This window comes from Ceratosolen solmsi, unplaced genomic scaffold (genome assembly GCF_000503995.2).
Source record: "Ceratosolen solmsi marchali unplaced genomic scaffold, CerSol_1.0 scaffold75, whole genome shotgun sequence".
NCBI lineage: Eukaryota > Metazoa > Arthropoda > Insecta > Hymenoptera > Agaonidae > Ceratosolen > Ceratosolen solmsi.
Genome location: NW_011948457.1, coordinates 219532 through 246480, shown reverse-complemented (window position 1 = coordinate 246480; position 26949 = coordinate 219532). Strand labels below are relative to the sequence as shown.

General features: G+C 20.1%; 2 protein-coding genes across 7 annotated transcripts in view; both read right to left on the bottom strand.

The window, feature by feature from the left end:
* Window positions 1-379: 379 nt before the first annotated feature.
* Window positions 380-7721, bottom strand: LOC105366811 (zinc finger protein 2 homolog). 3 transcript variants are annotated; one of them, XM_011505373.1, is made up of 3 exons: window positions 7689-7721; window positions 1962-3513; window positions 380-604 (listed from the first exon to the last, which is right to left on the bottom strand). In XM_011505373.1, exons 2-3 carry the CDS (start codon window positions 3480-3482, stop codon window positions 593-595), a joined length of 1533 nt encoding a protein of 510 aa, XP_011503675.1. In that variant the 5' UTR covers window positions 3483-3513; window positions 7689-7721; the 3' UTR covers window positions 380-592. The 3 variants fall into 3 exon arrangements, with proteins under 3 accessions (XP_011503675.1, XP_011503676.1, XP_011503674.1); XM_011505374.1 differs by lacking the exon at window positions 380-604 and having other exon boundaries at window positions 1863-3172; window positions 3260-3513; XM_011505372.1 differs by lacking the exon at window positions 380-604 and having other exon boundaries at window positions 1863-3513.
* Window positions 7722-12952: 5231 nt separating this feature from the next.
* Caper (RNA-binding protein 39-like protein Caper) overlaps window positions 12953-26949 on the bottom strand; it is a 32519-nt gene continuing 18522 nt past the window's right edge. For 3 of the 4 annotated variants that reach the window (XM_011505370.1, XM_011505371.1, XM_011505369.1), the window contains exons 7-8: window positions 21015-21361; window positions 12953-13305 (exon numbers count right to left, since the gene is read on the bottom strand). In XM_011505370.1, the coding sequence (XP_011503672.1) occupies window positions 13008-13305; window positions 21015-21361 (645 nt within the window). In that variant the 3' untranslated portion in view covers window positions 12953-13007. Of the gene's footprint in view, window positions 13306-15613; window positions 15787-21014; window positions 21362-26949 lie in introns of all 4 variants that reach the window. The other variant, XR_913023.1, reaches the window with a different exon arrangement.

Below are 26949 nucleotides of genomic sequence, written 5' to 3'. Positions count from 1 at the left end.
ATTAAATATAAGATATCTATTCCAATATAGACATTTTAGAAATTAAATTAGTTATTTTATGGTATATTATCTATAACTTCTTTAATAATATTAACACTTGAAGAAACTGGTTTGATAAACATAGCTAGATAATATTTTATTTTTTCATGTAATTAATGTATTTAATAAATCAATGAATCCAAATTAGATGGTTCATCATTACTTGAGAATTTTCAATTGTAAATAAATATAATATTTAACAATTAAATATTAAATTCTTGCTTGTACCTATTATAATAAATACTTCCAGTAATTCATACCATAATAGTGGCCATTAATTTCATATCGAAAGCGAATTTCATTTTCGTTTTTTTTTTCATTTCAATTTCATCATGAATCTCACTGATTTTTTTTTCAAAGTGCATTCTATTAATTTGATATCTCCTTTTTAAATATAATGATTTCCAAATATCTTACCGCTATCTAAAAGAACAAAATGTTATATCGTATGCAATAACACTTTTATTAGTGAAATAAAGATAATTTATAATCAAGTACGATGATCTTACTGAGCAGGTAACAGTTATAATTCTAAATGTATCTCGATTTACTTCTAAAATCGTGTCTAAATAAAAGAAAACTTTTTGTACTTGTAACAATATGTGAATTAGGACAAAATAAGAACAAGACAGAAGAACACAAACAATAATACAAAAATATAGTAATTAATATGAAATGTAAATTATTAAATAATTCAGGGAACAATAAAAAAATATAATCTTTTTATAAATCTAAGACTTAAACTTTATATAATTTATTTATATTATACGTATTAATTGATACACTGAAAATGCAACTTACATATTTGCAGGACATTTAAATAATACTTAATAATATTTAATTAAATGAAGTATATTGACGAATTATTCTTTTTACATATTTGCATTAATTATAATTTATATGAATTTACTAGCTTTTGTACACGATTATATTAGAAAAGTAAAATTCACGTGTTCCTACGGTTATTAAATATTTTTTATTCATTCATTAGATATTTATATAATGATATGAACATAAATGTGTTATGTTTATGTTATGAACATAAACATAACTTTATCGAATTATATATTACTAATGTAGACTTTGGTGAATTCTAACAAATTAATCTTTACCTATCTTGGCAAAATTTTCAAATATATAATTAAATTTATCAATTTTTAAATAATTTTATTTTTCAATTACATTATTAAATGAATCGAAAACGATCATCTGAGTAACATATTATTTAAAATTTACTTTTATAAATTTTAATTTATTGTTTGATAGAATTGATTTTTAGAGATGTTTTTGTTCAATTCTATTCAGTATAATTTGTTTTTTTTTATACTATTATTTGATTAAAAAAATTTTAATATATTTTACGTATAAATTATTGTCTTATGAGTAATGCATGAGTGGTTATATTTATTAGCCCATCAATTGATAATTACACTGAAGATAATTCTTTTTCTGGATTAAAAAACAAATAAGAACGCATGTGTTTAATAAAAATCGTATGGTAAGCCACAAATTGATTTTTTAATAAAATATACTAATTTAAATTTTATAAATAGTAAATGATACATTAATAGATAATTTAAGTAGAACAAATAAAAAAGATATATATTAATTTATAGTTACAAAAAATCTATGTTTATAAATTAAAACAATTTACTTATTCACTTGTTTATATTTACACATTGATAAATTTATTGGTTCAATTTATAATTAACCTAAAGTTATTTTTATTCTTATGCAAATTCATTTTTACATTCAAAAAATGATCCTAATGTATCTTTGTAAATAAAAATTGTTTATTAATGTTTTAAATTATTAAACGTTTATTCTTAATTAAATGATAAAATAAAATATTAATTATTAGCTAAGTTGGTACTATCAGCTTTTGCAAATCTTATAACAGAACTATATCGTTTCGTTGTTACCAATTCGATCTTTTGTGTCTTCATTGATTCTAAAATCATTTTACATCTTTTACGGGGAGGTAGACTAAAATTATCTCTTGCATTAGGTATCACTAGATTAAAATGATTTGTATATATTGGCGAAGTAAAATTCTCGTGGTTTTCCAATTCGTTATTAGTAGCTTGTTTCTCTCCAATTATTTTTACATCGGTTTCTACCCTTTTATCTTGATGATTATTTGATAAACAAAAGGTTGGCAAATATTCTTTGGAAAAAAAATTATTTGCTTCAATTTCATATATGCATGACTTAACTGGATTGAGATCAGTAAAAAAATACTGATGATTAGATTTATTATTTTTTGTTGCTACATCTTGAATATGTTTTACTTCTGTACCTATATTATTAATATGTTTTGATATAATTAAATTTCTGCTTATTGATAAACAAGATTGATTATTAACAATATTTGGCTTTTTTTGATGATTTGCTTCATTTCGATGTTGAAATATAGGATAAATTACATTATTTGATGTTTCATTTTTATTTCTTGTTTCAATAGACTTTAATAAATCCGTATTTCTTACTTTTCTATTTTCTTTTTTATTTCCAATTACTAAGATTTTATTATTTTCAATAGTTTTTATATTATCAAAAATAAGTTCAGTTGAGTTCGAATTATTAGTTAACATATTTGAATGAAATTTTATATGTATTTCCATTAACTTTTTAGAATTAAAAGTCTCTTCGCAAAGTGTGCACTTATAAAATTTTTCTCCGTAATGAGCTACTTGATGAAGCTTTAAAACATGGTTATATCCAAATGATTTACCACAAATATCACATTTGTATGGCTTTTCACCTGTATGAGTACGAGTATGCACTTTCAGTTGTTTAGAACAAGTAAATCCTTTTCCACAGGATTTACAAATATAAGGTTTTTCACCCGTATGAGTACGCATATGAATAACTAACTGTCCACTTTGAATAAATGTCTTACTACAAAGAGAACATTTATGTGGCCGTTCACCTGTATGAATCCTCATATGCCGATGAAGTTTACCACTATGTTCAAAAGCGCTATCACAAACGTCGCATTTGTAAGGTCTTTCTTTAGTATGGATTCGACGATGAACGCTAAGATTTTCTTTCACCGAAAAAGATTTATTACAGTATTCGCACTGATAAGGTTTTTCTCCAGTATGAGTACGATAATGACGTGTTAATCGAGCTGGAACAGCAAATGATTTTTCACAAATATTACAACGATATGGGTCAATATTCTGCCCATGTGTTCGTAAATGAGTTTGGTATATACTTCTCTGACTGAATACTTTTTGACAAATTAAACATTTATAGTTTCTATAATTTTTTGACAAACAAAATGAATTAACAGAACTTGTTTTTAAGGCACTCAAATTGGATTTATATTGAACTGAGGTGCTACATTTTTGCAACTCTGAAGATTGAAATTCTGTATGAATGTTAGAGTTATCATTGTGTTCTTGATTAATAAATGAATTTATATTAAATCCAACCATGTTGAATACTTGATGACGCTTTTACGTTTTCCTGTAAAGAGAGTAATTTATATAAATGACTTAAATAATTAGAATAATAAATGCTCATTTTATTATAAATTAATCGTTAATTAACGAATTTTTATAAAAATTAAATATAAGATTAGTTTTAAACATTTTGAATATAATATAATTAAATTTAAAATATTTGGTTTATAAATGTAGCAATAATAAGAAACTATAATTTATACTTTGAAGACTGTACTGTAAATATAATTTTGCTAGTTAGAGTCATTAATTTCAGTTTATTTTTTAAACATTTTCTTAGTATAAATCCTTACTAAGATTAAAGTAAAGCCTTCCGCGAAATCCATAAATTCATTATAGCTACTGTATATATTTTAATGCTAACATTACACTACTCTGAAGCTTTATGTACTACCTTGGAATGAAATAAATTATGCTTCTTTTAATATTATTTTTATAATTATTATTAGTAAATAAATATATTGCAGAAAGTTTACATAAATTTAATGTGGATTTTCTATCATTGAATTTGAATTGTATCCTAATATTTATATACCTCAACAAATTTCAGAGAAAAAATTCAAACAGAGGAAATCAAATTTGAATGAAATTTAGATTATATTTAAAAATGATTCTATGAATTTATATAATTTAAACTTCGATGATTTTCTTATACTATAATAATATTTTTTTATATGTTAAAATGTTTTATATTTTTTCTTAATATTGTAGATATAATTTATAATAAATTTCATCTAATAAAATTAATTGCCTCCTTACCTGACAATGTCGCCTTATTATTTAAATACCTCCTCAGTGTAATTTTCATTACAATTTTTTATATTATTGAAAACATAAAATAAAAACACGGATAATATTTTATTAGAATAAATTATTCAATGATAAACACAAAAGTTCTTGCACCGTTGTTTCGATTTCATTCACATTCATTTTATTATTTTATGCATAGTTTGCATTCTCCGGCACTATTAAATGGGTAATTTTTTACTCTCATCTTGGTCATAAATATATTTTTAATTGGAATAAGTGTTTATAAAATATATATATTCCGTTATTTTTCTTTATTAATAAAATTAATGTATATGTGATCTATGAGAATCACCTAACGTATTTTTATTCTATTAGCATGAAATCGGACGAAGTCCTAATCAAAGAATCCACAATGCAAAAAAAAGAGAAACATTTCTTTTTTGCGGAGAATTTATCTCTATTTCCTTATCTGAAAATGTATACAAAATGTGTGACCTAATAGATAGTTCAGTAAAACTTTGCTTTCTATTCTTTTTTAAATTTAGTATCGCCTATAAATAATTAAAATTAATTGTTATCAATAATTATATTATAAACTTAATTTAAGAAACAATTATATAAAAAACAAAATTGTAGTTAATAGATTCAAATTTGATTTAGATTTTCATTTTGCTTTGTAACGTATTTTAAAAAAAACTGATTTTATTAAATGTTAAATTAGTGAATTTATTTAATTATGACATAATAATAATTTTTGTTTATTAATTATAAAATAAACAGCCTTAATTACCTCACTCTGAATATTTTATTTCGGATTCTGACAAAAGAAAAATTTACTTTATTTAAATTAATTTGCATATAAAGAAAACCATATTTTACAAAAATAATATTTACTAAACACTAAAAATTAAAGAAATATGGATTGTTCAAAGAAGTTACAGGTGATGGTATAAGTTGATTTCAAAATCGTTATAATGTGAATAGTTTATGTTAAATGGTATTCGAAGTACATCTAAAATAGATAGAACAAAACGATATTACATTTTCCCAAAATTTTCTTATCCTTAATAAAAAGTTACACATATTGAAATTTAAACTAATTCTGGTTTACGAATATTTTTACTTTAATTTATTTAACGAGATTTCGAAACATTATAGATCATTATTATTTTTAATAGCATAATCTTTAAATAAGGTTTTTTTAATTAATTAATTAATTAATGGTTTATGAATTATATTATATAATATTATATATAATATATTATATTATATATATATATTAATATATTATTTCATATCGGATTTATAAGGATTATAAGTAAGTCCTTTATTCTCGAAAATACTTTACGACTTCGTGTGTAATTTTATATATATTTTAAAATATGAAATACATTATTTGATATTAATATTAATAACATACATTAATAACCCAGATAACAGTATGTAATCTGAATCTATTTTATTTATTTAAAAGCTAAAATAAATTTATACTGTGTTTCTATAAAGTTTTACTGTAATACAAAATATGTTAAAAATATGTTTTTTGATTTTTAATAAGGGTTAATTACCTTTTTCAAATAAAATTGGATTACACATAAGTGGTTTTGTATTTTCCAAATTTTATAAAATAATGTCTAATAGTCGTAAGTTGATTAAAATATATTTTTATTTTTATATAAAATAATAATTACGAATGAATTTTAAGAGTACCGCAATAGACTATTTTAAAATTCATATTATTCTTTGTCTTCAATAATAATCAGACAATTATATTTTTTTTATTGCCCTATTAATATCAAATTAAATTAGTTGAAATTAATTTATTAGGATTTGGATTTATTCAAATAATATTAGTTTATGCAACATGATATATTTACTAATATATTTAAAATTTTTTATACTACGTAAATTTCATTCAATGGATTCGTTATTTTTTAAATACTAACCGAATCTGTTACTTTATGTTTGCAAATATAATTTGAACTCATAACTTAGTTGTATGACAAATCCTCATGTAGTTATGATACTGATGTCATTATATGGATGATTATATAACTTTCTCATTCGAGTCATTATATCGTTATATAAAATAGAATATTTATGCTATATTTATGCTATATTATACGTAATATTAAATTTATATAATTATTTATAGAAAATTTTTTTATATCGATTTTAAGACAATATATTTTTTATACATATATTAAATTTTAAATTATACTTATTTTTGTTTAGATAAAAAGTAGTTTTACCATTTTATATAAAAAATGTATATATTTTTATTATCTAAATTATATTTTTCATTAAAGCAAAACTAAAAATTGTGAAATAGTTTATTCTAATAATATGTTCGATTGACACTTCAGGTAAACCAGGAGAATAGCATATTTGGAAATGACAATAAATTTTATTTTCTGGGCATCTTATAAAAAAAAAAAAAAAAAAAAAAGTAGTACCGAAAATCAAATTTATATGCTAAATATATTAAGATGGATCAAAAGTAGAATATTAGAATTGTCAATATAATAAGAATTGCAAACCGCAAACAATAGTTACAGCTTATATCATAACTTTCTGAGAAATAATCTAATTTGAAGGCCTAAATTTACACGATTCATTTCTGTTTGCCTTGAAAGTAATTTACCGTATTCAATTACAAAATATTCCTAAATAATAATCTCGACGTTTCATGAACTGTGGATATAATGGTACAAATTTCTTTTTATATTAAGTCGGATTAGATATCTGGTTATAATGAAGTAATTGGAATTTAAATTTAAATAAGGAATTACATCAAATAATTTTAACTACAATATTATATAAACAAATATAATTTTCATTTAGTATATCGTAATTCTCGAATAGAGTGCTACGTTCAAAAGAATATTTTGATTACTTTTTAGAATAATTTTTTACATTATTTATTAATATACTATTAAAAACATCTTAAACATTATAATCTGACCTAGAATTTATTTAATAAATTGTTAAAATTTAAATTATTATATAAAAGAGATGAGGTTTTAATTTATTTATACTAAACATTGTAACGGCAATGCATCAGTCGAAACCTACAACACCATGACGTTGTAGTCTCGATGAATAACATGGGTGACAAAAATTAAGTTATTACAAGAACAAGTTTAATTTTTATTTAAGACACTAAAAAACTCAATCTTGTTAAAATTTTTTTTAATGTTCTAATATAAGCTATTCACAAATAGTATAGACGTGAAAGTTCGAATATTTAATTACAATTATGCTCAAATATATATCAAATTAAACACTATTACAGTATAATTTTGCTATATCTATGTAACGTAATATAGTTTTTATTAATTATGACTGTTCAAATAAAACAGTTAAGTTATTATAGAAAATTGTCTTAATATAAAATATCAGTGATATCGTTGATGCCAGTTAACTTACTTATTTTTTTAATAGTTCACTAGCTTGATTAAAAGGTTGTTGATCGAAACTGCTGCTGAAATTAAAATTACCGAAATGATTTTCAAATTAATTGTAAGTTAATAGTACTGTAAATTATCTATATTCATGTAAATTAGAAGTAACTTATTTAAGTAAAAAGTAATTTATTTACTTTATTAAATAATGAACGTTCTTTACTAGTGTGCGTAGTTTAACAGTTAAATAAAGAAAAAGCAATTATTGTTAATAATGCGTAAATTTTACTTTTGTTTTCTATTATGTTCAAAGGAAACATGTTCATATGTTACAGCTAATCGATGCAGTTAATAAACTTAAGCTCATTTTTACATTTGACTGCATAGTATATTGATATGATATATAAATCTAGTATAACTATCTGTAAAGGTTTCAAATTCCTTTTATATTGCTTGTACTATAAATAGAGGCCATGCAGGTGGAATAAATCAACCATTTATATTTTAACAAATCATTTTTTTATGGTATAAAATCCTGCAAAGTTATAATGTCTGTCATCAAAAGTCTTAAAGTGACATACGCAATCACTATAAAGGTATATTTATTATACAAATTTTTTTCATTAAATAATTAATATTTTAATACAAATATAATTTGTGAATAAGAGATACAAAATAAAAAAATAGCAATTTATTGTTAAATGTGAATATATAAGTACATAGACTGTTTTTTAATTTATAATATACTATTTGCATTAATTGTATATATTGTGTATATATAATCTCTGAATATATTGAATATATATAAAAATATATATTTCTTTTTAGTTAAAAGAAAATATGTTCTTTTAAAATTGATAAATTTGTAATTGTCTTTCAACACTAGTTTTCAGAAAATATTTTTATAAGTTCTTTCCAATACTGTATGTTATTTTGCACTAAGAGAATGGCTTATATTAGCTATTCAAATTTGTTTAATTAAATACAAATTCTTGATTATCAAACAAATAAAAAAAAAGAATTTATATTTTATGCATTTTATACCTTTTAATTACTTGACATATATTATTGATTATTTTATAAAACTTATTTCTATCTATATAAATTTATTAATAAAATTTATCAAAATGCAAGCCCTTGACTTTTTAACAAAATAATTATTGTTTAACCAGTAAAAATATAGTTTATAATTATTGTTATTATTTCAAATATACTTTTGATTAATTTAATTAATATATATTTGACTATAGGAACATTACTTACATATTAATATATTAAAACTATAAGGTAAAAGTTTAAATATTATTAAATATGATATTTTACTTGCAAAATAAATAATATATTGAAAGTTATCCATTGCATTTGTTACTATTTATGAATTATTGTATATATATTTATACTATGTATATCCATGAAAAATAAACTTAATATATGTACGTAATTATGTTTAAATAAATTACTTAAATATTTAACTTATATAAAAGTAAATAAAATATATAATTTTCTTCATAAAACTCGACTTTAAATTTAGAATTATTACAATTTACCACAATTAACCGAAGCAATAAACAATAACTATTCAATCTTTTTATAATCCATTAATGTCCAAAAAATTTTAAATTTAGTTTTATGTATTACATTTGAAAATTAATTTATAGTTATTAATTAAAATGATTTTAATAAGTTTAATCATCTCTTTGATGATTTTCTATTTAGATAATTAAACATTTAAAATTCATTTAGGATTTTTATAAAATGGCGTTGTGATTAAATGCCTAGATTATAAAATTAATAAATTAAATATATACTTTAACAACTTTACAATCGTAACCGTCATCAACTACCTCCACGTGCACGCGAATATTTTTATAGCGATCATTGACCTCTTTTAATTTGGCATATGGTATTAAAATGTAAAATAACCGAATTAAATACTTTTTAAAATACTTATTAATATTACATTTATTTATTGTATCATCAATAAATAGTAAAAATCAAATATTTTTACAGAAAAAGTAGATAAAATTTAAAATTAAAAAAAACAACTTACAATATTTTTCCTAAAATAAAAAAATAATATAAAATTTTATATTGTAAAAACTTAATATTTTCTCGATTAAAAAATCACGAATTTTATATTAATTCAAAATAAGTATTCGAGCAATTTATTTATATTTTAATATATATATCTATTAAGCAATTAACATTTTAAATATTAATTTTGTAAATATTAAAACTTAATACATTAAATTTTACCTTATAATAATGTCGACGTCCAATTTGAGATTTATTTTTTTATTTCAATGGTGATATTAAAAAAATATTAATAGAAAATATTTTATTATTAAAATTTTAAATATATGAATTAATAAACAATATTGTATAGACTCGCCTATTTTCCATTTACATATACAATAATTTGTGCTTTACTAAATTTAATAATTTTTTTTACTTAAACTTTTACGTTAACACTTTGCATTGTACCATAATTATTAACTTAACAAATTACAAAAATATTTTAACTTACAATTCTAAGTTTACTAATACAATTTATAAAATATATCAATAAGTATTATTAAAAAAATTGATTTTTTAAAAAATGAATCACAAATTTGTTTATATAAATTTCAAACAGATAAAAATAAACAAAAATTATTGATCACAAAACTGAAAAATGTCACAGCCAACCATAATATGTATTCACTTCATAATATAAGATACAAACTTTCCCCACCATTTAGATCCACGTGACGACGACCTACGTTTCAAGTATCGAATGCCGTGCCCTTGCACGTGGAGGTTGCTGTCATGGTTTCTACTAAAACAACGGTGTACATAATTAAATAAATCGTAGAATTTAATTTAAACGTAGACTATATAAAATTTGTATTTATTCTTGTAAAACATTTGTAAATTTGTAAATAGATTTTTATTAGCAGATTTAAGTATTAGCTTTTTAAATTTTGGTGATAGCATTTAAGACATTGTAGTTGTGTATATTAATTTTATTTTTATTTCTTTCATTTTAATCATATTCTTTTTTACATAATCCTGTATGAAAATAATTTTCTAATTATACTCATTGGCATCGCAAGATGTAATGAACAATTTTTTTAAGGTTTCGCAAACTTCATTATTAATTATTATAACTTTAACGAGTTATAATTTAAGTAGTAAATTATGAAAAAAGTTTAAAAATGTAAAAATTAATTTTGGTATTTTTCTCCCAACAACTAATGAGATTACTACAATATAATTACTTTACATCATTATCCATGTATTATTCAATTATTGTTAATTATGCATTTTTAAAAAGCATGTATTTGCGTATGCATTTATATATATATATATATATATACATAAATATTTGTAAAGTTGGAAACATTATTTAAAATATTATAATTTTATATTTTATTTGGATGTCGAACTAATTTTTTTCGATATAAAAATAGTATTTTGCTCTATTAAAGATATATTATTAATATTATTTGTTATTATTATAAAGCATAAATGGAATGTGCCTAATTAAAGTGTAGAATAAAGACATAGAAAAGTAGTAAATAAAAATCAATTAGCCTATTTACATTATTTTACGAAGGAAGAATTTCAAAAGTCATCGACGAACTTTTAGCACATTATAGTACAGAGAAACATGTTGATATCCTACAGTTCATTATACCATTTTTTGATTAATTAAAATGCATTCAATTATTGTTCAAATTAATTTTATTAATTTTTAATTATATTACTATCTATTAATTAATACATTAATTTGAAATAAAATATCTAGGTTTTAATATTAAGTATAATTATATTACATATATTTATTGCATATGTTTATGTACTTTTTTTTATTAATATAGATTAATAAATTCAACATATTTCAAGAAATTGTTAACTTTTCACTAACGCCGTATTTGATGCTAAATACTAAGCATACAATTTTAATGTAATAATGATAGGCTGTGAATATTACGTATTTTTCTATATAATCTATTTGCGACTTTTATTTCTTCTATGTTCAGTAATATTTACTTTCCGAGTTGAATATATTCATGAAAAACTTACAAATTAATTTGAAACTAGAATTATGTAGAGTTAAATCAGTTAAATTACAAATAATTACAAAATTGAACATTGAATTGATTTAATTTAATTTTTTAATAAATATAATAATTGACATAATGAATATTTTAATTTTTTATTATAAAGGTATTTTTATTTTTATCTTTCAATAAAAATTTACACAATTCTATATTATATTGTTTTGTCAGTAACTTTGTATTGAGTTTTATTATTCAATTTTTCCAAAAATTTAAAAAATGTATTATTTAAAAATTATTTAGAATGCAATAATAAAATATATCTTCGTATTAGATTTCAAATAACAAAATAATCCAATACCTTCGAAGTAAATATCAAACCAACAAAGTTAAAGTAGTAAGGTAAATAAAAATTAATTTCACTGTTACATACAGAGTTAATGAGTAATTAATATAAATAGATAAAGCAAATAAATAAGAAAAAGTTTGCTTACTTATAAAAATTTTTAAAATATTTTTAAGGATATTAAAACGAATAATTTAAAAAATAATAATCAGTATTAATTTAAGAGATTTACATCACATTAAAATAATTAAAATAAGTACATCCTATTACATAATAAATTTTAATAATAAAAGAAAACATTTTTATTACTAACAAATAATGTACTGATATATTGTAGTTTTAATAAGTAATTCTCATTCAACAATTACTTTAATATTGTATATCAATGTTTAATCCGATATCTGCAATTTTCAAATAGAATAATCTTTTATTAAAAAAAATTCAATAAATAAGTAATTTGAAAGTAATTTAAAATAAGCCCCTTTTCTTAATTTAAAATTTTTTTGTTCAGTATATAAAAACATATAGTAAATAATATGTAATTTTATTATTAAAGTTAATTTATTAAATAAGATGAATAATATTCTATACAATCTATGTTTATTACATAATTAGTAATAACTTCGAATTATAATTTTCACTAATAGTAATAATAATTTATGTAGTTATTCCACTTGTATTAAAAACACATAAATTATATAATTTTTTGCTTCATAAGCTAACTGAAAAAATTAAAGTAAAGATATATGAAATAATTAACACTATATTTTTCGTATTATAATTAATAATTTAATACGATAATTGAGATATGGAAAAAATAAATATATTAATAATAAAATAAAATGGTATTTTGGACGCTTTATTTATTTGTAGTAATAAGATAAAGAAAAAATTGATTAATTACACTTCATTAAAAAAAAAATATATAAAAAAAATATGAAATTTTTATTAATAATCACATGCCTCGACGAGGAGCACTAGGAATAAGTAATTGAATTGCAGACATTGCATCTGGAAACAGTGAGTGGTAATTGACAACAGGCACGTAAGCAGCGGTTATAACTCGACCAGCAAACCATCTTCCGTGTAAAGAATTAACTGCAGCTACGGCAGTAGCTATTGATGGGCATTTCACGTAAACATTTCCTTGTGGCGAAGCCTGATCTACATATACATGCAAGACTCCTCCGTGTTTGTTGCATTCTTCAATTACGTCATCACGTATTTCTTTAACCCATATAATATTTGTTTCGCTGAAACAAATAACAACAGAAACATTTTATGCTCCTGATACGCACTAAATATAATTAATATATATTAATAAAATCAATTAAAAAAATGTTTTTTTTATACATGTAGATATAATTATTATTATTATTATTTTACAATTTGAAATAATATATTTTTATGTTAAATCAAATGTATAAACATTTTGTAATAATAAAAAGATTTTATTAAATATTTAAATTTAAACTTTTTTCACTTTTCATTCTAAATTGTTTAGATTAATATCGGTAGAATTAAAAAAACACTAACAATTACAAAATTAATTGGTTAAAATTATAATTAAAATTATTTTATTTTATTTTACTAAACACTATAATGCATATAAATATACATTCATATAGAAAAAGTAAAGCAATGTCAGCACTGTTTATATTACAAAAGTTTGTATAAATATTATTACATAATATAATTTTAATTTGTTTTTAAAAACTTAAGAAAATATGAAATATGCTATTTTTAGATAAAGATTTTAAGTCTATAAAAACTGCTATTTTATGAAAAATGAATTAAGTATAACAAGAACAAGTATTTTTATATTTGGATTTAAAAATTGAGTAAATATATGGAACTTTCAACGAAACTCTTTAAGAAAAAATAAAAACAGTATTTCACGATACATTTAACTACATTTATTAAATGTAGAGGTGTAAAACAATTTTATATAATATAACAAATAATATAAATTTATTTCAATTACAAAAAAGAAAATTTTAAATATAGCTTTGACATTATCGTATGTTTTTCATTACTTGTGATATACTAGGTACTAATATTAAAATTATTTTTATGAATTAATTATTCAGATTTGTATTTTTAAGGGATACAAAATATTTAATAATATTTTAATCAAATATATAATATAAGTTTCTAGCATTTACAAAGTATTCTTTTTAAAGCATTAGAATATATATTTAGAACTTTCAAGTTTTACAATACCATTTACTTTCAAAAATATATTACTAATATACTAAATGATGAATTTTCTATTTTTAAGTTATTCAAATTACAGAACGATTACTTTAGTTATGTTAATAATATATGTATAATAGATTCATTTTATCTTTAAAATTAAATTTTACCTTTTTGATAATTAACTTTTATTTCTATTTATGTATTATATATTATTTGTATATATAATTCAGTGATTGTTAGTGATTAAAATTATATGTATAATATATTTTCTTTTATTTTTTGAGGGTTTGTAATTTTTTTGGGTTTTAAATGTTTTTGTTGGAAATGTCAGACTAATACGGTTTAATGTTCCTAAAATATTAATATTCAGTTCTTACTACTGTTATTAGAAAGACCCACCATTATTATTCAACCACATAAATAAAATAAAATAGAATATGAACCAAAAATATTAAATCAGGTATAAGAAAATGTATAATAGGCAACTATGCTATGTTAATTGTATCCTATAGTTTTAATATATTCTGATTGTTATATACACTTTTTAGTACATATTAAATATTATATTATAAAATAATATAAGTATAATCAATAGAATATATTTAAAATTATCGATATACTGTCTCTGTAATCAAATCATTTTTATATTAGAAAAATAGATATATATTTTTATACACATAAATAATGGTTATATAATTTTCTATATAATATTTTCAAAGTCTTTTTAATAGAAATATATGTAAATTTTTTTATTAATTTTATAAATGCACATTGTTCACAAGCAATATTCTTTGTTATTTTAAAATACAAATCTCAAATATTCGATTAAAAACTAAATATTTATAAAGAAGTTATAAAATATATTTATATATTTAAAAACTATTATAACATTTTTACAGAATTTTAAGATATTTTGGAAATAAATAAATTAAAAACACAATTAGTTTTATATAAAATCTATACTATATATTGTAAATCCAAATAATATAAATAAAGTGGCTAATCAAAATTTTAGGATTTGGTGGAATCAACTAAAAATTTAATTTTGTAATCTTAATTATAATAACAGATATTATGAGGTTCCCAGATATAGAAATTTATAGACCTAATAGATATTTTAATCTTGTAGTTGTTTTAATATAATTTTAATATTTTTGATAATAAAATACGCGATTGTACTAAAATTTATCGTTTTGCACTTTGATGTTTCAAGAATAATATAAATATAAGAGCTATTACAAATAATAAAGAAAATAAAAATATTTGAAAGAAATTTTTCAATAATACTTTTATTTTTAATATCTGAAAATAGCAATGATAAGAATATTGATGAAGATACGCTTACAAAGCAGATCAAACCACCTTTCTTCCTGAATGTTTTCCTACTTAGAATAAATATATCGATGGCCATATATCTACAATCAATATTAAAACATTGATATTCTTGATTGTGTGACAAAATGTGCATAATATCTATTGCCGTGTTAATCTAAGCTTTTTGATAAATATAACTGTTCTTTGTAATAGACTGCATTCTGAAATAAAAAAGGAATATATTACAGTGGAGGCATAAAATGCCGCTTTTGTAAGACCGAAAACTTAGATACAGCTATATGAAAGTGCACAAAACAATTAGCTTTCTAAAATACCAATTGAAAGTTTTTAATTGCATAAACGATATTAATGCTGTAATGTATATCTTTTTATGTTCATAGATGAAGTCACTAATATTGTTAATTTAAAATTTAAAAAATGCTGTAATAAAATAAAATAATCAAATTAGATAAAAACTTTGAAAAAGGTACTTTTAATTTGTTATGTAACTACATATTCAATGTACAATAATATAAGTAATAATTATTTGCATCATTATTCAGAAATTCTATTTGTTATTTTTAAAAACTTTTACAATTCACGTTAAGCTACCAAATAACCTAAAACTATATCGAGCTTTTTAATATGTTATGGAATGTTTGTATGTGTAGATATAAATTGTTATTAAACGAAAACATGAAGAATTGTATTGCAAGAAATTTGTGACGCTTATTATGTTAAAGATATTATCTGCTACATTTTGTATATTTGATATATAATCATAATCCCAATAAAGAATTCATAGAACAAATATAAACGTTGAATAATGGAATAGTCTTTTGTTAACAAATTCCTGGCAATGTATACAATTTCTAATATAAGTCTTATATAAGTAATCATAGTAATTATTATGAAATAATATATATATATAATGACATAAGTTGTAAATCAATTCAAAGTAATTCAAGAAATGCTAACTGCTAAAATGAAATACTTTAAAATTATTTTAAACCACTAATTAATTAAGTTGAATTTCAAACACTAGTTCTAACATTAATAATCTATAGTATTAATTCGTAAGTATTTATGGAATCGACTTGTTGATTGGTATTGAAATATTCTATAGTTTATTTTAAATCTTCTGTAATGACATTTATAAACCTAATAAATGCATAAACTTTCTTTTAAAATTAAAACAAAATATTGCCTTGTGTAAAAAATGTACATTTTTTATATAATCAAAATTTCACTAGGAAATAATTATTAACACACTTTTATTTTTTAACAAAATTCATAAATTTTTCAATTTTATATATCTCATATATAAAATTTACTTAAACATATATTTAAAACAAATTCGATTAAATATTATTTTTCTAATATAACAATTATTTTTAAATAAATATGAAATATATATATATATATATATATATATATATATATATATCTGCAATTAAATACATAAATATATTATTGAACTAAAAATTAATACAAATATTAAAAGGTTTTAAAGTTATGAATAATTATAATATTTAAATGTACATCGATTCTGCTTACTGTCTTTTTTTATTATATATTGAATCTTCGCGGTATATTGATTAAAATTATAAATTTAGTCTCTTTGGCTATCAAAATTATGTAATAAATACATTTTTAATTGAATATGATTTAGTTACATTTTGATTAAATTGTAATAGACATTCTAATTATTGCATACAAAATACAAAGTTAAAAGGCGTTTGAATTTTCATTTAAATGATAAATCAATCATGATAGTTATGTAGAAAACAGTTTATTATCTAAAAATCACATTTATTTACGTAAAGCTACTATAAATACTTGTAATTATTGTTATTAATATTTAATATATTCTTAATAAATTGGAAAGAAAGTAGTCCTATAATATGAGCTAAAAATGATCAGCTTAAGAAAATCAGTTGAGTGTTAATTTAATTATGTTCGTTGAATTAAAGTATTTCTTTTAGACACTATGAACAATTAAATGAACTCTTACTGTAGAATAATAAAATTCATTTAAATATTAGTATAAATTAAGAACATTAATATGGAAATTAAATTTGTGGATAATTAGTCTATTTACAATAAGTCATTTAAGAAATTATTAGTTTTTTACTAAAAAAATATATTACTAATCAATTGAAGAAGTTTATATTTATGTAATGTAATGCCAAATTTTTAAATTTTAGAAATCATGAATTTTTGTTATTGACACATTATATGTTTCAATAGGTAGAATTGATTATATGCATTAACGGTTGATTATGATACTCTGTTAACGTTTGAAAGTCGATAGAATAAAAAATTTTTTTGAGTCGTGTTATATACAGATGTTTAATATTATTGGATGCATAATAATAGATTACATTTAAAACTAAATCATAATATTTAGCAGCATTGTATTAATTTTAATATTTAAAATCTACTGAATAATGAATCTAATATGTGCTAAATTAATAAAAAATATTTTAAAACAATTACAGGCTGTCCAAGATTACTAAGGGTTAAATTACTATCACAAAGACCATTTTATCAACAATGTATTATCCAAATAATAAATTATAACAGATTAATTGCCAACCCTGTAGAATCTTCCGAAATTAAAAAATTTTTAATATAAAAAGTGATAATTAAAACGGAATTTTGTTTCTTTTATTTTTAGCAAAATAACATTTCTAATAAAATAATACTACTGTAATAGAATTTATAAAACTTACGTGATAGAACATTAAAGTATAAATAAAAAATTTAAAAATATTTATTTATAAGTTTAAATAATTTATGTAGAATCTTTTTTTTTATATGTAAGAATTTTTACTAAATAATTGAATCTATAAAATTTATAATTTAAAATATCAAAAAGTGTATTTTTAAAATACTTTTTTGATGGTCATAAATTACAAACTAACATCTTATAAATTATTGTAATTTTTATCATTAATATTTCATTAGTACTGTTTAATATTGTTTTGAGTAAAAATTGCGTATATTATATAATATAATAATTTTAATATCATTTGTTGTTACATTTTGTATTTCATTACATACACTATGTATTAATAAGGCAACATCAAGTTTTCACTTATTTTTAATATTCATTTATACATAAATATGAAATAAATAGTATTATTCTTAATAAAACTTTTTTCTCAAAAAAATAATTTAGAATATAGTTATAGTATTATTGAGTATAGTTAAGTAGCATTGTATAAGAAAATAAAGTTTGAATATTTTTTTCTCGTCTTTATTTGTTAAATTTAATAAATGAATATTCTATATACATAATTATATTATCCTTGATTACTATTGTTGTTACTACTAAATATTACTAATTCGATTTCTTATGAGAAAATAAAATATTCACAATTACATATGTTCACTATAACTAGTATGTTTTCTAATAGGTAAAAATTTATAAATTGTTTGTTTTTACTCTAACTTCTTTTATATTTTTCAGTTATATGATTTAATGAATATTAAATAGAACTATTAATATCTATTAATAAAAATATTTGATGTGACAAAATCTATAAATGAGCGATTTTTAAATAAATCAAATTAATGTATTTAACATTTTTCAATTACACTTAGTTTAAAGATTTCAAGTACATATACATATCAATTTGAAGAATGTAAACTTTTGACTTTACTCCAATTACTGTACACAAGAATTTAGTTTTTCCAAGAGATATTACAGCAATTCCACTCTTGTTAAATAATAAATTCATGTATAAACTTCTATGATATATAAATAAATGTGCATATATATATTGAACTTTGTATTATACACATTTCATATATAATATTAATATTTATAATTAAAAAATATTTTGAAACAGATTGTACATATATTATCATTACTTAAAAGTTTGTAACAATAACATTAATATTTTTAACAAATATGTAAGAGCAAGGAAAAAATACATACAATTAGTTTAAAATTCTAGAAATCAAAGTACACTAATATAATAGACATATTTTTGCGATTAATATATGTATAATTATATATTTATTGAAAATCAATTAAGTTTCATTAATTAAACACAATTGTATAATGAAATTTTGTATGGAATTTCTGTTTGGAATATATAATTTCTCAATTTCTGTATGGAAGATATAAAATATATTTCAGTAATGTGGTAAAATTTTTTAATAATAAACCTTAAATTTCCAGTTTTTTCATTGTTCTTCTAAATGACATTAGATTACTTCGATTTATCCTTCTTTATCGATACTACTTTACTTAAAAACATCTAAACTATTATTATTGAATTTTTAGATATTGATTTTATTCTAATAAAAACAAAGTAAATAAATAGTATTATTCACTAAATCTTCATTTATTTGAATTTTTTATAATTTCTGATAAATCATCTTTATTTTATTATTAATAATTTTAATAGTAAAATTAATTTCATTCTTAATAATTTGGTTATTCCAGAATGAAGTTTAAAAGAATTATATTAAGTTCTGCTAGTTTTTACTACTTTAACTTTGTTAATATTTGGAATTTATTAAAAATAATATAATTGTTGTTATTCCCCTTGTTATTTTACTAGATTATTCTATAGCTTATAGCACAATATTAAAATTTCTGATTTATTTATTATCAAGTTTATCGATACCTTTAAATAATATTAATAAATTAAATTTTATGACTCAAATGCCAACCGTGGAATAATAAAATTTAATGAAATGATAATTGGTAATTCATTTATTAAATCATTTTTCCTTACATTTGACTATTTTTCTATAATATAAAAAGACAAAAACAAATTAATAAAATTTGTTAATCAAGAGATTATATTGCATGCACAAATAATTTTTCGTTAGTACTAATTACTTTTTATAACCTATTAATGTACAATATTTTTTAGTGTTTAGAATATAAATGATGGAATGAATAATTCCAATAAATTATTTATTCTAATTGGAAAAAGTAATTGTTTTATGCGGGTTATAATTTATTTCAAAATTTACTAAAATATATATATTTATTATTAAGGGTAAAATATTTCATTAATTTGTACGTAAAAATTAACACTTGACGAATTTAAGTTTTGTTACTGTATTTGTGGTCTACCTTAAATATTTAGGTAATTGCATGTCTTCGTTTACATATGTACGTCTCTATGATCAATTTTTTTTTTTGTAAAGATGAATATGTTGAAAATCAGTAATTAAATAATAATTAAAGTTGATTCTATAAGAAAAATATTCTATATTACGAACTTAGATATTAACATTTTGTTGTCATTCGTATTTATTATTTTATTCTCTTTTATTTGTATTTCTTAATTTTGATGAGCCGTTTTGATTTAATATGTATATAAGCAATATTTCGATATTTTAATATTATACATAATAATCATAAGATTTCTAACATTGGTTGAAAAATTAGTATTTTATTAAAAAGATAATATAAACTTACTTCTGAGGATCAAACATATTCGAAAGCATGAAACATTGAGTTGCAATGGGTGGAGCAATTTGTTGTTGTGGTTGCGGTGGAGTAATAATTGGTGCCATATTCAATGCACTTGCAGCTGCCGGTGGAATCTCTAAACCAGTCCCTTCGGCTAATTTAAACATTAGTTGAAGTCTTCCAGTAGCACCCAAGTCAATACCACTACGATCAAGTTCATCTGTATCTAGCAATGAAGGACCTTGAATTAAATCTGTGCGTTCCGTTACATTACCAACTTTCATTGGTCTACCAGCCAATTCAAATCCATTTAGTTGTTCTAAAGCTTTTTTCGCATCATCTGCATTACGAAACTGCAATTAAGGTATAAGAAAGTTACATTATTTATTTTCATAAACTTATGTTATGTAACTAATAAGAAAATATTGTATTATTAAGATCCTATGAAAGACGAAGAAGTCACATATCGAATAATAATAAACAAAATATATTTATTATATAAACATAATAAAAAAATACATCTTTATTGATAAATATATACTTACTTCTCTACATACATTATTGATAAACTAACCCCAGATATTGAAATTAATTAAACTTTCTTTTAATATACTTTTAAATTTTTATTATAATAAACACTGTTCTACCTTACCAAATATTGATGTTTCTATAGTCATATTATAATTGAAGAAAATATAATGAATCAACTGGCAAGTATATAATTGATATAATTACTTAAAGGAAATTAATATTTATAATTATTTTAATTTTTATCAAAATAATTAAACTATAATATAAAGCAATACTTAGTGAAATCTAAATTATTTCAATTTAATTAATTAAATTTAAAAATTAAACAACAAAGAAAATGAAGAAATAATTTAAAAGTAGCTAAATGAATGGAGGAATTAGCTAAACAGATGTGAATATAAATATAAGAATAATATTAAAATATTTTAATGATTTTTTATCAACTGAAATTACACTTAATTTTATAGATTTATTTTAAAGAATTAACAATTTTAGAGTATATTGTGTATAATTAAATTATATACAGTATAAGATGTTGTTATAACTACACGGTGGTATTGTTTTACTATGATATACATATTAAATTTTATTTCGTTTCCATAAGTTATATTAAATAAGCAACTACAATATATGATCAATATATATGTCATACCTTTGAAATCAATCGAGTTTTACCTTTATTTTTGAAATATTGTTTTACAAAATGACTACAATAGTGAATCTCAATTTCAATTTACAAGTTATGCTGCAATTACAACAAAATTTACAATACGAATGAAATAGTAAAGCTTAATTTCAATTTACAAATTATAGTGTAATTATGCCAAAAATTAATTTTATACTCTCTTATTTTATTAAATCATAAAACTTCAGTTTTTAAAACATTATGTATGTTAAGTAATTTTAATTTTAATTAGTAATTTTTCATTTTAAAATCTTTACTACTGATAATAATTTATAAAATCAAGTAATAAAATTTGTAAATAATTTGAATCTACCTGCAGAATTTTCAGTAATACAAAAGTCGAAAAAAAGTGACATTTTCAAATAGGTCATTAAATAATTGCTTAATATATTATAAAACATGTTCTGTGTATTGAGTATACATAATATTCAATATTATGTAAATAAATTCCTTTATCAAATTAAGTTAACGTATCTTATAAGATTTTCGATATCTATATTAAAAAAAAACAAAAATGCAATTTTGAAAATATATTAAATAATAATTTTAAGTTATCAGTTAAAAATTTTCTTACAATTATATTCTCTGTTATTTATTATATTACGAATTATTTAAACTGCTCAAATTTTTATCGTACATTCATCGCCATTCCATGTAAATTTTTTACATTAGTTTATAATATGTAAAAACATTAACAAGTTATAATTCAATAATTTAAGGTTTATATACATAAAAACGTAAAACCTATATGATCAGTATAATATACAATCCTATCCAATATTTAAAGCAGTACTCATAAGTAAATCAAAGTAATAGTATTTTAATACAAACAATATTTATGTACATATTTCAGAGAAATCGATTGTAATGCAAAAAATTGAAAATTCCAGTTCCAATATATGGTTATTGATTGTAGAATAAATAATTTCAGTTCAATATATTTTTAAAATAAATTTTTTAATAGCATAACACAAATAGAACTTCAATTTTGAAACAATATATAAGAATAAATTCATATTATTCACATTATGACCTCCAAAATAGCTAATACTGTTATGAAAGTCATATAATTATTAAAATAAAAATTAAATACATTTCTTATATTTACATATATTATATTCAATTACTTACTATGCCATTTGCTATTGTTTCAAATATGAAAAACAGATCTCTACTGAATCCATTGGACACTTCGCTGATTACTGACTCCTTTGAAGTGTTTAAAATTCTGAAAATTTTGTTAGCAAATATTTGAGTTTATGAATTGCCGATGATTTGATAATCATTAAGAAGGGTTTAAGAGAAGTTAATTATAAATTGGTCTATATCTAAGTTTTTCATAAAATTAGAAACACTATCTATAAGTAACGTATATTTTCATATTTTTAAAATATAGACCATATTTTGTTTTCTATTTATTTATATTCATAAGAGATTATAAAATATAGCAATTCATTGTTGCAATAACCAACTCTATAAACCTTTTCATAGTCACATATTTGATTATGTTTATCTTTAGTATCATAAGTAAATAAGCTTTCTATAAATAGATAATATATCTTTGAATGTAATTATACCATAATTAGATAATTATAGAAGCAAGCTATAACAAGTAAATATTTAAAATAAAATGACTATTCAGTCTATTCAGGCATACTTAAAAAGTGAAATATTTTTTATTCAATACCTTATTAATTAGCTAATAGAAAGAATATAAAATATTTCAGTAAAATGTAGGATATTTATATTTTTTCATAATAATTTTTTGTTATTCTAATTAAATGGCATAAAACATCATATTTTTTCTTCAATTATAATGACAGTAAATTCTGAATTTAATTACAGAGCTTTTACTTTATACATAATTATAAAGTTACGATCGTTGATTCAACATTATAGTTGCAAAATAAATCAAATGTTTTCAAGGGATCTTAATATTATTTTATAAAATGATAATTTTGTATACAGTAATCTATAATTCATAACTATAATTGATAATAAGATGAATGTTTAACGTGTAAAATTTAAAGTTTTTTCTAACGTTTTCAATAAATAAGAATGTGGATCAAATAAAAACCTTAAAATAATATACAAGTTAAAAAAATTATACAATAATTTCATTTGTAATTAAAAATATTAATTTGAGTATAATACACATAATTTAAAATCATTTTTAATATTCGCCTGGAAAATTAGAGTAAGTATGACATTAATGAATTATATGTTCATGTAGAATGTATGTCAAAAATGTAATTAACTTTAAACTTAAAATATCCAATATAATTTTTAAGTATTACTGGAATATATTATCGAATAATCTTATCAGTGACAATATTTTCTATTCATAAGGGTTAATGATTATGAAAGTAATTTTATCGAATCTTCAGCTAATCATTTCCTGTTTAACTATTTTTCAAGGATTCAATCATTCAATATTCAATGGTTATATATATATATATATTTGATATTTTCGCAATTAAATTAATTAACGTATTTTTTAATATTATATTTAAATATTTAAAATTTCAAAACATTTTTTCTTTACTTAATATTTCAAGTTACTCAGAAACTAAATTAAAATGATTAAATTACTTAATTTCAGAAACTCCATTTAAAATGATTAATCTATGAAAATATCTTTATATAATATATATAATAAAATTTGATTACATTCTTACAACTGTAGGTGTTTATATAATTAAAAGCTTATTACAAGCTTTTATTACAAATATTCTGTGATCGAACGTAATAAGATTACGATATTTTTTACTAAATTTAAAATTAATCACAGCTACAAGTTAGGAAACAAAAAATTAATTAAATTAATCGATGTCAAGATTATATCAATATTATTTATAACGTCAGTGGAAATACGTATATATAAAACAATTTTCATTTTATATATTTAAATAACAAAATTAATTGTTTCTAATGTATTTGTTTAAAAATAAATCTTAATATTTGTATTTGTAATGATTCTCCTTAAAATAAAAATCAATTTATTAATATTTACTGTATCCCAAATATATAATATATATTTTAGTACCATTCAAAAAATTTGTAAAACATGATAAATCAATTATAATAAGTCTTAAATTAAATTTTTTAATATATCATTAATATTTAAAAGCATTTGATAAAACCAAGATATTTAGATATTTAGGTAATAAAACAATGTCGAAAATTAGTCAATTTTCCAAATTAATGATACCTGTTTTACTAAACATAAATATTATTACATATTATATATACAGTATTCGATATAAGCATAACAATTTGACACATTATTACTCTGCTTGTTTTATTAAGCATTATAAATTAGAAACTGAAATAAGAAATCGTTCATTAGTTATTAAAATATTTAAACAAACTCTCAATGGTTAAAAGGTGAATGGTACTTTTTTTTTATTCTAATTCAAAATGAACTAATTTTTGTTAAATTAAAAATATATTTGTTATTTGGAATTGTATTTTTTATCTTAAATTTATTATTAATTAACTCGTACATATAATAATCAAGAAATCATTTTTAATTTAGTCTTCTCAATAATTCTAATAGATATTTAATATAATTATTAATAACAATAATGTACATCACTTACAGTACAGAAGTACATATCTTTATTTTCATGCGTTAAATTTTTTTTTTCAAATAAATCAATAAAATTTCGTATAATTTTTTTATGATTTGATTGAATGAAACTTTAAAGCAGTTTTTCTTCAGGAACTAATATAAAAAATTTAATATTTTGAAAGAAATGAACAATGTTCTGTTTAACTTATATATGCTATCTTATACATTTGTTTTTAAATTGCTGCTTCGCACTTTTAATTAACAGCATCTGAGAATAATTTCATCAACATTATAAGTTTTTGTTAACAATATAATTGATTTGTAACATTTATATAAGTACGAAAAATCTGAAAAGAAATGTATGAACTACGTTTTATTATAACAAAAACTGTAACTGAATAAGTTCAACTGTAAATTGCAAAACAACTACTATCTACTCAAAAAGATAGTTTTTATACGCAATGTGCCAAAATTATATATTTGTTCAGGTGATTCAGTTAATTTCTAATATTTTAAAGTAATTAATTTATTAAAAAATGCGAAGTAAAAATTAAGCATATAAAATTCATAAATAACTTAATTTTTTTATTTATTATTTTAAATAGATCTTATATATATTGGATTTTATGGATATTATTATTATCTTCTTCTATATTAGGCATATCTATTATTTCAAAAAAAAAAAAAAAATTGATAAAACCATTATTAGAGATAGTATGAACAGTAAAAATAGCAGAAATATTAATTATTATTACAAAACCTTTTTTCGTTACAGTTAAAAATTCAGTATGAATAAATTATACTGAAAAAATTATTTCGAAGTAAAATATTTTTAAAGCCTAAAATTTTGAGTAGTTTATATTTTTTCCTATACTTTTTAATTAAATATAATATTTAGTAAATTATGTTTTGTAAACAAAATAGCTTTTAAAATAGAGGTAATAGTTTAATTCCTTACACAACTTAAAACAAGTTCCTCAAATATATATTTGTGGTTATATTCGGTAATGCACAGATAATATTTGTAAAGCTTTCAATCTAATCAAAATTAAATTATATAGTTTTCTTATATAATTTGTGACAACAAACATTTCTACTTCTAATAAGTGCTATAGATACGTATTTTCTTTAATAAATACTAAAAATTGGAA